Below are 16,094 nucleotides of genomic sequence, written 5' to 3' on the forward strand. Positions count from 1 at the left end.
GCTTTAAATCTTCTTTTCAAGGATTTTTTTTTTTCTTAACTCAGAAGATCGAAATAGCGGCTAAGCTACCAAGGCAGCTCAGTGCTAAATACAGCTCAGACCCAGACGCAAACCAGAGGCGGGTTTCTGCAGTGGGTTCCTAGGTACAAAGTATGTACCGCGGTATCTTACAAGGAGAACAGGGGACATAGATAATTGATGGGGCTGCCTTCTTCAGGCCTTACGATTCGTCATCTCTTACTTTTTTCTTACTTTTGGTTCCACTTTTCATATCCCATTCGTAAGCCTCTTCGTGAATAAAAGTTATTTTTTGATCCGGCTTTGGCGTAATAGAGGATATGCAACTTCTTGAAACATCTAACCCTCTGGAGGACCTTTTGATAATGACCCCAATGACCCAAAGGACGACCACCTGAAGCAACCGTCAACTAAACCCCGGGTTCTCGATCTGTCGGGACGAGATTGGGTGAAAGCTAAGCAAGCTATTTGGAGTCTTGGACTCAATGGGCGGCACATGTGTAACAGCTACACCACATACTACTCTAATATGTGCTCTACAGGCGGATGCGCGCTTATGGTTACCAAACCTCACCTTAGGTAGTCTATTATTTAGTTACATATGGTGCGGGCTGAGGATAAGTACTTACATATGTAAGGTAGTTAGGCAGACTGTAACATAACCTTATGCAGACCATTGATACCCGAGAGTCAACAATTTCCGATCACTACGGCTACCTGCTTGCCTACGTCGACCACACCTCGTGGGGGCGGTTTTGCAGCCTTTCAGTATATTTTGACGGGCAGCAAACCCCTGTCGTGTAAGTGAGAGTACTAAACCTACTTAGCCTGCGCCACAAATTCGTATACTACCATTTCTGATTTGCTACAAAGTTGGCTTTGGATTGTCCATGTAAGTCGGACTGCGGCTCTTGCCAGTGATTTTTTTTCCCTGAAGTACCGGCCGGTGTCTGCTTGCTTCCTTACTGTCTAAGGATCTTACCATAATCATTTCCGTTATTTACTGTAATAAAGCAGAGCTCGTAAAGAATAAGGTAGAGTTCTCTCAGGAAAGCGGAAGTTGCCGAGCTATCAAGTAAGATATTTGCAACGATCTACAAATCCAAGCGAGCCGCACCAGTCGCCGAAAACCATACTGTCGGAATTTAACTATATTACGTTCTACTGCTAGCTGTCTCAAAATCTCTTTCGTGCGATCTACGTATCCGAAGCATTGGGTTGCTTGGTTGCTTGGTACTTGGCATATTAATACACATGTAAATGGAAGAGCGTTTTGAGAAAGCTGTGGGTTAATCCTTGTCACAGCCGCGGTTAACCCCTTTATTAACACAGGAAAAGCCTTCTATCAACCGAGCAACGTTAGTAACAACGTTAGGTTAGGTACACATATAAATTATATATAATAATTATAATTTTGAAACTCGAATATAGTAGCTAATGGAAAACCGGTCCAAGCGACATTTTATCGTACGTACGATACGAATCGCCCTTGCATAATTCGTTGAATGAAAATGTTTATTAAGTGTCTGGTAATTGCGCGAGATAGGAAAGGTACCTAAAATGTTCTGTATTGTATTGTACCTTGGCTGCTTGGGTGTAGTAAAAATAAGGTATTGTTAGTTAATCCATACTAAAAAGATCAACACCATTATCTGAAATTTTATGGTGTTGTCCCATGCCCAGCCACCCCGTGCTGCAAGACATCGATAACCTGGAAGTCTGTGCTGGAGGCCGTAGTTGCCAATCAATGGACATAGATCGATCAGGTTGTTTGTACTTTGTACCTTGTACCTCCGGAGAGGCGACCCGACACGCCGGTATGCAGGTACATCTACTAGCTGCAAAACCACCCTTGGAATTGCCATTGAAATGTGATCTCAAAAATGCTTAACTTCCAATTCGTCCAATTCGCTAGTGATTCGCTAACCCCCTCCCCCCCCCCCCCCTCCATCGCAAACTTAACTGTATACCTTATTACTTTACCCCCAAGTTGTATTCCCCAAATATTTTAACCTTCTTTTTATTACGAGGGGGGAGATTGAGTATCAAAAGTTGCAACCCGCCATTCACCGCCTTGGATTATCAACAACTTTTTAACAACCTACCCTATGTTAGGTACCTAAATAGATAATAGGTAATGTTGGGGACAGGATGATCATCTTATCATGTCTCCACGTCTGTCGCGAATCGCGGCCAAAGAAGATCAAAATCAATATGTGTTCGAGCGGCCATGCCCACACGTCCACAGTGTCGGGATCTCGGATTCTCTCAGCTGTTTGACATCCATTTACATGTATGATGAGTTACGCAACGATACAGGATGTTTCTCGCTGCTAGTTTTTTGTATGAGACAACTTGTCCCATGAAGGTGGTCAGTCAGGGGAATGAAAGGGCTTTCGCACGTCTCCACAGCTTCTCGCGGCTTACAGCTCACAGCTCACAATACAGCTTCCGCTTTCTTCAAAGCTCAACTGTTGCTAAATCGACATTAGCGCACTTATAATCAGCCCCTCAAAAAAAAGGTGAAAAAAAAGGTGAAAAAAAAGGGAAAGGAAAGGAGAAGAAATAAAAATAAAAAAGCGCCGTTCACGCTAAGAATCCTCCTTGTCGCTGATGTTGGAAATGTCGTCGTTTTGTCGAATATCCTTCGTCTATCCAAAATGGCGTCTGAAAATGGCATCTGAGAATGGCATTTCAGAAGGTTAGATCAATCTTATCGCGCCATCTTCACTTTCACCCTGGAGCAGACCCATGTCGTCGCCCAGCCAGCTTCCCCTGGATGAAACCACGGGCTGATATCCTTGCCGCAGAGCCCTCCCACGCTAGAGGCTTGCTCCGTTCTGTACCCCCCAGACCTCCCTACAATAGTCTAGCCGAATCGACCAGCAAACATTTCGAATTTCTATTCTCAACATCCAAGATCCAACGTGGATCTCATTAGACCCTTCACACGGTTCACGTCATCCCTACTCCTTGTCGACTGTTAGTAACGTCGAAATCTCTTTACCCTAGGAGGCTTTCTCCGCTCAGATCCCCCTCTGTACCCGTTTTCATTTGCGGCTCCTTCTAATAATAATTAGACCTCGCAACGTTAACGTTGAGGAATTATTAGAACAGTTGTTTACTGGAATAGGTAACAATACCTCATTACCTGAATTTACCTACCGTTGCACTTGGCCCCACTGGGTGGTGTTTTTTTCTTTCTTTTTTTTTTCTCTTGGTCGGTAGCACATTATCAGCCTACGGCTCATTCGGCGCAGATTCCCACAAACCCCCATCACTATTCGGGTGTCCCTTGATCTTTAGCCACTTAGCGCGTTTCCTTGTTTGCCTCTCGTAACGGCATTCGGTTCTGAAGCTGTTAGTCAAAGATGCTTTACATACTGTAGCAGCTACCTAGCTTCCTCGAAAACAACGCCCGTATTTTTTCTTCGTTTTGCATACTATGTAATCCGTCGAGCGCGTAGTACAGAAGGTCCAGTTTCTGCTACATCACTTCAATTGATGTGGAGGCTTCTGTCGATCATATTTTACGTCCCATATGTGACGGTAGAGCAATGAGCAGAAAGCCAAATCTGCCCACATCGGCTCACTGTTCTTAATAAGCATTAAAACGCGGGACGATGACAGGTGCTCTGCATGGCCTGTCTTGTCTGTGCGAGGTACATATGTTGTACTGTCATTCGGCAAGGAAGATCTTATGGGATCTTCCCTTGACCCCCTGTCTCCACCACCAGGGCAAGCATCACAAATTGATACCCCTTGCTCGCTGCCTCGACCCACATTATTCGCAGACTTACTTTCCTACCGATTCGGATGCGATCCTCCAACACTTCTGTACGTCTTGTACATCTGTACAATACCTGAATACCTACCTACCTACCTAGGCGTCCTGACCATGGGCCAGTCCTCCAAGCCGTCCCCGCAGACGTCGAGGGCCACACCCACCCAGAAGCGTTGATCTTCCTATTGGCGTGAACCTCCACTAGTCTCATCAACAGTCATGCGTTCATCCGCGAAGTCTACGCTGAGCTAATGTAATGAAGGACCAATTACCAGCTCCCAGATGTCCCAGCCGAGATGCTATGTTTTCCTTAACCTGCCCTCTCTCCGAGGATCATGCTTACCACTGTACCTCAGTCTTGGCAGTATGCCTCAAGGTGCTATGAATTTTTTTTTAGCTGGAGGTATTATACCTAGGGCTGTGTGGACGGCTTCGTCTTGTTCGTTTTAGCTGTGCCGTATATTCCTCTTCTGTTTCGTCTGGATGTAGCCTAGTTGTTGGGTACACTAAACAAGATTTCCCGATTTCGAACCTGTCAACACAGACACTATGCTCAGCAGTGTAGCGGCTGTCTTTCCGCAGTTACTACTCTTGTATTGACGTTTCCGGTTGGGGTCTACAATGGCAAGGGTTATCTGTTGGTTCTTTGGCAGGCCACCATAACACGGCATTAGCCATTCAGCCGAGAAAACCAATGGTCACGGCCCACTCGATATAGACGTTGCTACATCTGCTATCATCCATGGCGGAAAAGGTGTGTGGCTCAGCAGTTACCATGCTGGGGGAATTTTTTTATTATTATTACCACACCTAGCCTATTAAGCGTGCGGCTTCTGACCTGGCGAGCCTTAAAACGTGCATTTAATCCCTTTTCAATATCTCTACCGTATCTGGGCAAGTACCGTCCTAGGCTGACCCAACATCCACGAACACCGTCTTCTCCAGCCCGTGCAGGCCCTGTCTCTTTTTTTTTTTCGGACCATCCCTGGACATTTCTCCGTAAGGATGGGATGTACCATTCGGTATTAATTCCACCTCTGTCATCCTCAAGAGCAGGGGTTTCCTCGAAGTCGTCTCGTTGCGACCACGGTCAACCTCCAAGGCCCAATACATACATAACACAAGGCCTGCCAGTGTCTAGACGTTTTGAGGCGACCGACCCCACCATCATTCGAGGACTCTCGATTTATTCACGACCCATCATAGAATTAAGAAGGACAGACTCCAAGACCATTTCTTTCCCTTCTTAACGTATACATTCTAGCTTCATATCTATGCCTCGCAACCCTCTTACCATCCAACCTTGTCAATGACAAACAAGCTTAACCAGGACCATACTACTACAGCTTACCTCCTAACTACCTGCCCGACGACTCGATATATATTCAGCACGTAATCATTAGTTGGAGAGCCTCTACTCTGTGGACTTTTCGTTGCCAGTACCTAATCTCATCTACAAAGGCTTTCAAACGAGACCCGTCGGCAATATATCTAAGAAGAAAAAACACCAACTCGCACTCTGGATCCCATGGTAGGCATATACGATTGCCTTCTACAACATAAGAAGATCTGAAAACTACAGGGTTTTAAGGGTGGCCTACTTTTAGAGCTCTTGTGGTAACCTAGTGTAGCAACTAGGACGGTATTGATCTTACCATTAGCTTAAGGCTTAGAGAATCACTCTTCCGGCCAAGCCAATCTTTCGTCAAATATCGACAGTGGGAGAGCTGATGCTTTTTTTGGTACAATCCCCAACGATATACTTCGGCAAGTAACCACTTAACTTCTGGAATTACATCGCCTTCGATACCCAACTACCAAAGTATTTCCAATGCTCGTTACCAGGCATCTCGATACAGAGCAGCACCACTGGTCTAGCAAACTTGAGACCGCCTTTCACAAATCCACAAGCCCACGCATGTCGAGCTACGACGGCCATTTGTCGACGCAGCCTGATTGGCACGGGCAATACTCTTATCTTCCTCCCGGAGAAGGCAGCATCTTCACACAGCCCTTTGAGCAAGTTTCGGGCTCCAGTAGTAACAACGATGTCGCTTCTCAGCAGCGCACTTCAAGTGCGCATAACAGCAATCTCGAGAACACAACCCAGACAACTCAGAGCAGCTTAAACTCACCAATGAGCCACCATCGTATATTAGACCCTCTTGGACTGCGCCAACCGAAGGCCGAATCTCCCGCACATGAACAGCCTGATGTGCAGGGTGCGAGCTATGCTATTAAGGCCGAGTCCGCACACGAAGAGTCGTTAGCTTCAGCGGACCCTCAAGGGCTTGCCCTCAGACAGAATACAATAGGCTCAACATCGTCAGCTGGACAGGGCCAGGAAGTTACAGCCGTTCCAGCCGGAAATGAAGAGACCGCTTTAGGAAAGGATGAAGATGACGATGTACTGGAAGACGACGAAATGGTAGAGACTGAGGGTGATGTGGTAACGCAACCGCAAACTGCAGCTGAGCGCACAGCTGCCCGAAGGAAAATGAAGCGTTTTAGGTAAGCCGTGATGGTGTGCAGTAACCCGTAACTATGCTGACAACAATAGGCTTACGCACCAACAAACCCGATTCCTCATGAGCGAATTCGCGAAGCAGCCTCACCCGGATGCTGCGCATCGAGAACGGCTTTCGAGAGAGATCCCTGGGCTAAGCCCTAGACAGGTCCAAGTCTGGTTTCAAAACAGGTAAGACTACCAAAAGCGTTATTTATTCTTTCAAAGAGAAATCTAAACAGTTATAGGAGAGCAAAAATCAAGAGACTCACAGCTGATGACCGAGACCGGATGATCAAAATGCGTGCCGTACCGGACGACTTTGATAATGTGCAGGCACTGCATTCTCCTTACGGAGCTGTACACGGACTGGGAGCGCCAATTACACCTCCCGTTGACTTTGGAGCTTCATCGTATACAGATCATATCATGCGGCCACTGATGGTAGATGGTATGCGCAGAGGTGATAATGACGACCATATATCTTCTTCGGGCCTAAGCCCAGCTTTTGGAAACATCGGGTTTACGCCTTCGGGGACCATGAACAATTCTGATCTTCTTTCCCCACTGTCGCAGTCTTCAAGTGATCGAAGCTATTATTCCAGCCACTTGGCAAGTCCTCTCGGAGGAGCTCACAGGCCTTCAAACCCCTTCGCCAGGCAAAACAGTCTCGACTCCGGTGTGCAAATGCACTCTCAAAATAGGCAGCAAATTCGGCCTCTGCAGCCGCTTCAGCTCAGGGAGACATTATCCAGGTCGAGACCAGAGAATCTGCAGTCCCCTCTACGCTCAAGTATGTCATGGAAGGGGGATTCAATCGACTACACGACGTTCTCAAGCACTAGTGGCAGCCCAGGGATAGGCGGTAGACACCAGTCTATCTATCAGCCGGATCAGATGGGAAGCAATCCAGCTAGTTCACTGAACTACGACTCGGGCTCCTATTCTTGTAAGGAGGTATTTCATTTGTGTCATTATTTAATACCAGCTGCTGACTCCTCCTATAGCTCCCGGCGTCCAAACTTCTCCTACCAATATCAACTACTCGAGCCTACAGCAGCCTTCTCAAAATAGGTCACGCCTTAGAGCCGCCTCCGCGACTCTTCCACTTGGCCTAGATCTGCGACATCAATATCGACCCATGTCTTCTAGCCATAATATTCAGTCTCCTGGTCACTCCTCTACGCCTCGAGTTCCTACCTCTTCGCCTTACGGGTCGTCAACTGCATACACTACGAGCTTCCCATCTGCTCCCCTATCGGCGCCGATCGACTTCCCACTATCTAGGACGCCTGGGATTAATAGAACTTCGGTCCAGGATTACTCCATGTCCCAGCTGAGCGCACCCATTGCGCCCCCTCAGGATTTCTCACAAGCGCTACACGGTGGTATAGGCAGTTCGAGTTCTAGGACTCCTATGAGAGATTCGTTTGGAGGTGGTCCTTTGAGCATCAATCAAGGACAAGGATCTGGCGAAAGAAGCGAAGACTATTCACAGGAGGGTTCGAGCTTAAAGCGCAAACGAAGTTCGTTCAGCCTCTCGCAGGGCGGGCACACGCCTGGACCGGCCCAGACCTCCCAGTCATACGGGCACACAACTTAAAAGGATACGCCACTTAGGCCCGTGCTCTTCACAATATTTACCTAGCACGAAGCAACTGTACCACGGAAAACTTGAAAATAATGCGGCGCTCTTCTGGTTCGATTTTGAAAATAATACCCATTTTAAGGACCCTTCTAGATTATCTTGTGTTACTATATACATTTTTATTCGTTTTATTCTTATTCTTTTGCATTTTGGGGCGGGCGGAAGGGGGGGGGTTGGATGCGCCACAGCGCCATGACAGCTTTGGGGGAGGAGTATTTAGTGTTTGGTTTGGGGGGACCAGAATGATTTCTGTCTACGAACTTGAGAAAAGAGCATAAAATACATACACGCATACATATTGAAAGGAGGGCACGACTGGTGGGGATTTGGGGACGGAACGGTCGTGTGGGCAGATGGGGTGAATATTCGAGCGAGCATATTTTTCCACCGTTTAAGGCGCAAAAAGGATCCTTTGCCCACGAGATGTACATAGACATTATTTTTTGATCGAGACGTAATCTCGTGTTCAATGCAAAGGTTCTGGCTCGCGAAAGCGAACCGAGCTAATGAACAACGTGATCACACTTGTTGAACATTGAGTGCTTGCATGGAAATTTATTTTATTTGTAGCTTTCCTTGACCGGCTTCCCGTATAGGGATGCACGTAGTGGCTCAAGTAGTCGGATTACTACATAACTCTCGAGATACCTCCCGTGTGAAGCTTGCGGTCCCGATCCGCATTCCAAATTCTAGTCTTCTCCGCAAGCCTTCGTCGATCAGTGTTGAGGCTCACCAGCAGTAGTAAGGCACAAAGCACTCTCCCGGTATGCGTCTTGGCCAAGCGCGGCCCAACGCAAACAACGAGAGAGAATACTTACCGAAGGTATGCACCCTAGCTTACTACTGCTACAGTACGCTGGGGGGGGGAGGGTTGTCTATCTGCCTTGCCTTATAGCGTACATGACCAAGTTGTAGCAGCGTGGAGAAAAAAGAGGAGAGTTTTTTTTTCTGCCCCTAAATTCGGAATGTAACGCCGATAGATGGTGAATCTCGTTTTGGGGAGATCTCGTTCCACTCAGAATTCCCCGAACACGTTTTAGCAATTAACGAAAGACCGGCCCTCCTTACCCAGGCAAGTGCTTCCATGCGACATTATAGATGCTATACCTACAGCTAACTTATCTCTCTCTCTCCCTCTCTTTCCACATGCTCATTTTGATTTTTTGATTTTTTTTTGCTACGTAGATCCGGATCCGGGTGGGCGGGTGTTGGTCGTGCAGGCAGAAGACAGAACAGCATGGTTGACCGGGGAGGGGGGTTTCTGGCTTACATGATAGGTAAAGTATTCCGGAAGAAAATAGAAAGAGAAGAGAAAAAAAAAAAATAAGTAGCGGATCCCTTTATCACAGGCCTCTCCTCATCTTGCTTAATACTTACCCTAGAGATAAGACGACAAGAGAAGAGAAAAGGTCTGAAAGCAAGGAGTTATTACATAGGTACATACCTACCTACATGGTAACAAACAAGGACTATCATCAAACCTTTACTAGGGGTCTAACATTATTCATATATAGCTTCTTGAAGATGAGAGGGGAGCTGCGACAAGAAGTTTTCCTGGGATATCCCATCTTTGCGCCGTCTCCAAATGTGTGTATATGTGTGTAGGTAGGAGGTACCTACCTATGCGCACTGCGTTACATGGATGCACCCGGGGTGCTTAAGAAAAAAAACCCTAAAAGCCAATAATGGTTGTGAGAGTCCCAAAGCTGACAACTGCATGATGGGTTGCACAAGACGCAGGCTGTTGCATACGAAAGGGATGGGATTTATGACGGCTGCTGCGTCTGAGTGCGACCCTCCCACCATCTAAACCACAGGAAACTTAACCAAGGTATACCAAGATAGAGAGAGGGCCTATGCAGCAGCAGCAGCAGCAGCAATAGTAGTAGTATAGCAGCAGCAGTAGTAGTAGCAGCAGTAGCAGTGGTAGTATAAATGCTATGCAGGAGGGAGAAGGGAAAAAGCATAGGTACGGCGCAGTGCAGTGATACCCTGTCGGGAGCTGGATCTTAGTTCTGTGGAAGACAGCACAGGGACCCGAAAGCTGTGCCAGATACCACGACATAGCGATTGGTTCAGATCTTCGGGCACGGGAAGAAACTTTGCTGGGACCGGGCCACAGTCTCCCAACCTCGAGGGCGAGGAGGGATATTCCCGTCAGGCAGATCGAAGCAGAGTGTAAGCAAGCAACTACCCTACCAACAATATCAACATCGTATTGTATTACATTGTATACTAACATTGTGTGTTATGCCATGCCAAGCTATACCATACTAGGTAGGCCATGCCATGCCATGCCATGTCATGTCATGGCTGCAGCACCGCAGATGCTTGTCATTGTCGTTGTCGCTCGCCGGCAAAGCTAGCTGGTTGCTGTTCGAAGCTTAGCCTAGGGGGTTAGAGACGAGTCGAGTGTAGGTTACGGTTACCTTAGGTTAGGTTTCCGGCCAAGGATTCCCGGTACGACGACCGTGCCCAAGACAGATAGACAGCTGCGCTGCGACTCTTAAGATCGCTCCGATATTTTTGGCTAGACGGTTACGTTCTCCTTCGGGACCAAGCCCCGGACAGCCCAGCCATCATCGGTAGTTTTGTCCTTGTCCTGGTATTATAAAATGTAGTATAATGAAGCTTCTTTTTGTGCGTCATTCCGCGCTTGGACGATATGTCGCATTGCGGAAGAGGCTTTTTTTTTCAGTCCTTTTTCCTTTTACTATCATTCGTGTTTTAGTTTGCTTATGCCCTTTTTTCCCTTTCATCCCACTGTTCAACCACTCATCGATCGAGAGAGAGGCTAGACCAAGAGTCTTTTCGTCCTCGCGTCCGTTTTGCCTGCTTCATGAATTCAATCCGTCCATTGCCTACGTATCTGTGCAGACGCATACAACATCAGCAGCAACGGCCGAATCTGACTGCGGCTAGATTCAGTCAACGTGTCTCTGCGTCTGAGAGGCTCTCTTAGCACTGTCGTGTTCTTCTGTTATTCTTCCGTTTTGACTTCGCTAGGCTCACGGCTTATACACGCCCCATCATCTTCTACGACATACACCCCCCTCCAATAAAGCCACAGGCGCAAGCAAGCGCGCGCGCTCTGGCGATTGGTTCTGGACGATTTGATCTTGTTCGAACAGGCCCAGCCGGTTACTGCGTTACTGCGTACTTGTCAATCAAGAGGCCGCGGGTCCGACTGAAGCCACAGTTTGGTTCGTGTTATGCACCTGGCCGTGGCAGCCGGAGGCAGGGCTATAAGATGTGCTGCTATGGCCCTCCCCCCACCCGTTCCACTCTTCCTCGAGTCTTGATTTCCCCTATTGAGATGCTGTGATTCCCATTCCCGTCGTAGCCTTACCTTTTTCTGTACAGCTATGTTACTTTAAGTAGGTAGGATAAGGATGTACCAGCGAGGTATATTACTAGATTTGTAAATACGAATAAACAGTACGATGGCACGGACGTAGTTGTACATATCACATGCCTTTTTCTCACAACCACACTTACCACACTTGCCTCCATTGCCTTTCCTGTACGTTCTCGCACGAATGCACGGGTGATAGACGTGCAGAGAGGAAAATCCAGGAACGTGATCATTTTAGTCAGACTCGGTGAGGTTCTAGGCTTGCTTCATCTCACAACGAGTCTCCAATCTGCGAATAGTGATCGCCTATTACGCCGCATGAAATGACTCAGCAGTCCCATACTGACTGGCCTCTCACCTTACTTCTGACTGCATCTCCGGATGGACCCCTAAGTCCTAGAATCTCCTCCCATTCATTAGATCTGCCCCTATTCAAGCTTACATACCTCTTACATACTAGTACAACACGGATAGGAGGGCAAAGGGAAAATGAGACTGCCAAGCATGTGAATAATGATGAAGACTTCAGCCTTGAATAAAAAAAAGCTACGGAGCCTCGCTGGACGGCCCTCTGCGATTTTTGGCTTGCTTGCTAGCCAGGAACCAACTAGGTAGACTCGCTAGGGTGGGAGATCGCCCGCAATTTAGGCAAAAGGTGTGGAATGACAGCATATGGGGTCCTTGGGGCCAGTCAGCCAGAGAGCCGAGACGATAGCTAGGTCTGGCCTCGCTGGACCCGTATCTCTAGCTAACCGGATTGATATTTTCCGGTGAAGCCAGCGGTGGGGTGGGAAGCGAAAAAGAGAGAGAGAGAGAGAGACGTGGGAGAAAGGAGAAAGGTAACCAAAAAAAGGAAAGAAAAAAAAAGAAAACACATGATGGGCGAAAGTTTTTCTGCTGTTCTCGTTCCCGTGGGTGGGCAAGGGTAAGGAACACCGCTTAGGGGGCAGTACGAACCAAAGAAAAATCCCACGATGCCGAACGGTGGGAAATTCCGAAAAGACTCAAGGGTCGACAGAGGAGAGGTCGGGGCCCCGGAACGACGATCTCCAGAAACCGGTTCCTGGAGCCTAGATGCAGTTCGGCACTTTTTCATCAGTGGCTGAGGACAAATCTCTTAGTGAACATCTATCTACCTATCTCTTGAGCATCCCACTGTATGCGTAAGTAGAAAACGGTGTATGCCAAAGCGGTTCACCGGACTGACACGCTCTGCTCTCTCTTCTTTCCCCCGCCCCTGACCATCTACCTTAGATAGGTATCTATTGATGTATTGTACATTACCTACTGTTACTCGATAATGTGACCTGCCTCAAATCTCTACCAACGAATGTTAGGTTCACAGCAATCCGTTAATCGCATTATATCGCTGAAACGAGTGGCGGCGCCAGGGGCTTGATATGCGAGCAGCATTCCGCGCCGAGGGGCTGGTCATCTCGGCCACGAAGCCCGGTCGCGGGTCTGACTTTGACCGACTTAATAAGGGGTCCCGAATTCTTTCCAACGCCCACGAGGCGACCTCCTATTGTCTCTCCTGTGTGTATACGTGTGTGTGTATATATGTATTTGTGTATGTGCGTATTAGGCATCTACGTATATGTATGTCTTTAAAGTATAGCGAACAAGCAACACATCGTATCACGCCACCGATATGTAGAGTCATATTGTAACGGGCTTTGCAGACGGATGACGATAACCGTGCAGCTGCTGGCGCCTGTGGGCTTGGGTTTGTGCGCCCGGTTCTTTCACGTATTTTCCTGGGTACCCGGCTCGGCTGTATTGCATTAGGGTTGGCCTGTCTGTCTTATAGCCACGCCCTGTCCTTGCATCGTTATTACAGTCACTTCTAGCACGCGATGATGCCATGCGACTTATATTTCGCCGACAGCAGACCCCAGTCTTTGCCAACCCGCGCGAGAAAGGAAAAAAAAGAGGCGCCATCGTAGTATAGTGACATGTGTAGACGTATGTAAACATTCTCTCAAGGGTCACCGGAGCGGCCTCTTGGTGGTACCTATCGCATGCGGAGTGGGATATTGACTCGAGGATTTATGCTCCCTATAGTGGGTTCCTGCAAGGGGAAAAATCACCCACGTTTGCACAGCAGGAAGTCTGGAGCCTGCTGGTAAAAGTACATCCAGATCTCTTCGTAGCTACACGCTGCATTCCTACGTACTACTCGAAAAAAGGAATCAGTTCATCCTTGAAGATGCTAAATCCCCAAAGCGGCTCCGAACAGAAAAATGACCCTATGGATCTCCGTTCGTCCAGGACGTAACCCAGCTTACCCTACATATATGTCTTAGAATCCGGGGACGGCTGGAAACCTGCAGCGCGGGGGTAGGCCCATCTATCCTCCCTCCCTATCTATCTAGCAGCACGAGGACCTGGAAAATGGCTGCCATGTTTAAAAGTGCTTTGCAGAATTTCCACAATTCCCACCTAGTTTAGAAAAGTCGTGTAGTATGGGGAGAAGCATGTAGGACGCAGGAGAAGGACTGCCACGCGCAGCACTACTACTTACTTTCCGATGGCTTGTCATCCCCGTTCGTTCGAAAGGGGCAAAGGGGCCAAGATTCACCAGTCACAAGCAAGCGGCCAGAAACTCGGTGCTTCTACGTGAAGGTGAACCAAGGGGGAACAGCGTATTTGCCTGGGAAAATCACACTGGGAAGCCCGACGTTGACGTTTCCTTCTTCCAGCTCCCTCTTGGGTTGCCGCGCTCCTACTCGCAAGCTCCATCCTTACCATCCTTACCATCCCCCTACAGCCTCCGTTAGCCGCCCTAAGTGCATCGGCTCATATCGAGATCGAGGGGAAGCTAGCACGGCAGTCGCCATTCTTTTGTTTGTTTTACGTAGTGCTTAAGTCGTAAGTCGTAGGCGCCACAAAGACGACGGAGTCAAAACGGTAGAATGGGTCTCGCTGGTTTGGCCACCGTTCAAGAAAAGGTCAGGGAGGAGGAATGAATACTTGAAGATATCCTGACGGAAACCGCAGCGTTTACCCGCTGTAGCCACCATACCTACCACTGCCGTCGCCTGATAAGGAGGAGACACCGCGAAGCGTAGTCACCGTTCAGGCTACTTCCAGCAACTTTCCCTTTTACAACAACAGATGCTGGTATGATTTAGTCTCCAGATTGATTATAAGGTATCTATTAATGCACGAAAGAACCAGTGTGCCCAATACCTATCTAAGAGTCTCGGCCCAAGTAAAACAAGTTTAGTAGAAGCATTCATATAAGCCATACGACCAACTCGCATTTACGTCGAGAGTAGGTAGGTACCTGTTATTAAAACCATGTGAACTTGAGTAGATTTGTGCTCGTCTTAATGAAGCCAAATTACGAATTCATATGAGCAGAGGGCCTCGCCCCCTCCCTATAAGCGTGGTCCTAACGACACGGGTAAAGCAGTAAATGGCCCTATCATAGGTGGTTGTAAACCCAGCTGCCACGCGAGAAAACCCAACCGGTGAGGTGCGATCGAATCGTTTAAAAAAACGAGCAATGCATAGAATAGACAATTCAGGATTTTCCAAATGAATGAATGAAAAAGGTGTTTCTTCATTTCCTCGTCATCGTGGAACCTGAACAAAGCTCGATCGCCTGGCAAGACCATGAGATTTAGGTATAATTCGCTTGGCCTGCCCAGCGACGGGCTTTAGGGGATGCTGTAAACCTGGTTCGCGATGAGTCTCTTATTTCAAGGTATCGCATTTCTATATTTCGATACAGTTAAAAAATTGAAGTTTGAATCTTCCATTTCCATATGCCTTCACACGTGCCTCCATCATCGCCTTTCTTTTGCCCCTTTTCAACTCGCCCCTAGGATCGCTCGTTGAAAACAGAGGTTAGAAATGAAGGAACTTCCGCGTCTCGTTCTCTACTATAACGCACGATATTCTGTCCAGGGTCTAAGTAATGTTGACTTTATTTATCAGCTACCTAAGTCAACTTTTGAACCAAGTACTAGACAGATAATTTCCAATTCCGCAATGCTGGAATCGCTCGTCACAGTTACTCAAAAGCTTGAACTGACCTCTTCTATCCTCCTAGACATCCAGACCTCACGTATCAAACTATAAGGTATCACGCATGCTCTGGATGACTTGCTGTATACCTAAACGAAACTACCATCACTGAGGTTTCGAGACGATCGCGCCATAGATGCGACTCGAGACCGTCGGGAATGGGCCTTCGACGATCGAAAGAGCTGTGCCACGCATGCCGGAGTAACTCTAAACAACGATTACCACACGTCGACGCCCTAACTTCCTGCGGAAGGACCCATCTACGATGGGAAACAACCGAAAAATATGTCGAGAACAAGAAGAAGTTGCGAGAAGACATACTACAAACTTGGAAGCGTGTAGTTCGTAGCTGCTTCAAACTAGTTACCTAAGCTATACGAGAGTGGTCCTGGCGTCTTCCTCTGTGGTCGAGATAACATGACCAAGATTCAGTCGTTATGTTTCCAAGGGAGGCTATACTGCACCCCATTTCTCGGCCACAATCATTACCAGCAAAACCGAGAATCCATCTAGCTTCTTGTATTTCGTGAGGGTCTTTGATATCTCACTTCGTGCCACATACGCTACAGTACTTTTAATACATCAGGTATATACGTCTGGTTACTACCCATTAAAAAGTTCTTTATCATAGAGACATCATATCTATCTCGTAACGTCAATCTACCTAGATCCTGAAAGCTCTACCTTAAATCATCGATGACAGGTACCTACCTATATATACTCCCAAGGTCGCCAACCTATCTCAATG

At 47.7% G+C, this 16,094-nt stretch overlaps 1 protein-coding gene across 1 annotated transcript; it reads left to right on the forward strand.

Annotated features, from left to right (window-relative positions):
* The first annotated feature begins 5,343 nt into the window (after window positions 1-5,343).
* On the forward strand, window positions 5,344-8,001 carry F4812DRAFT_77508 (uncharacterized protein). The gene is made up of 4 exons (XM_047939418.1): window positions 5,344-6,313; window positions 6,363-6,500; window positions 6,557-7,257; window positions 7,316-8,001. The coding sequence occupies exons 1-4, from the start codon at window positions 5,634-5,636 to the stop codon at window positions 7,909-7,911; spliced, it is 2,115 nt and encodes a 704-aa protein (XP_047788709.1). The 5' UTR covers window positions 5,344-5,633; the 3' UTR covers window positions 7,912-8,001.
* Window positions 8,002-16,094: the final 8,093 nt, after the last annotated feature.

Source organism: Daldinia caldariorum (assembly GCF_022478825.1).
Source record: "Daldinia caldariorum strain CBS 122874 unplaced genomic scaffold F4812scaffold_12, whole genome shotgun sequence".
Taxonomy (NCBI): domain Eukaryota; kingdom Fungi; phylum Ascomycota; class Sordariomycetes; order Xylariales; family Hypoxylaceae; genus Daldinia; species Daldinia caldariorum.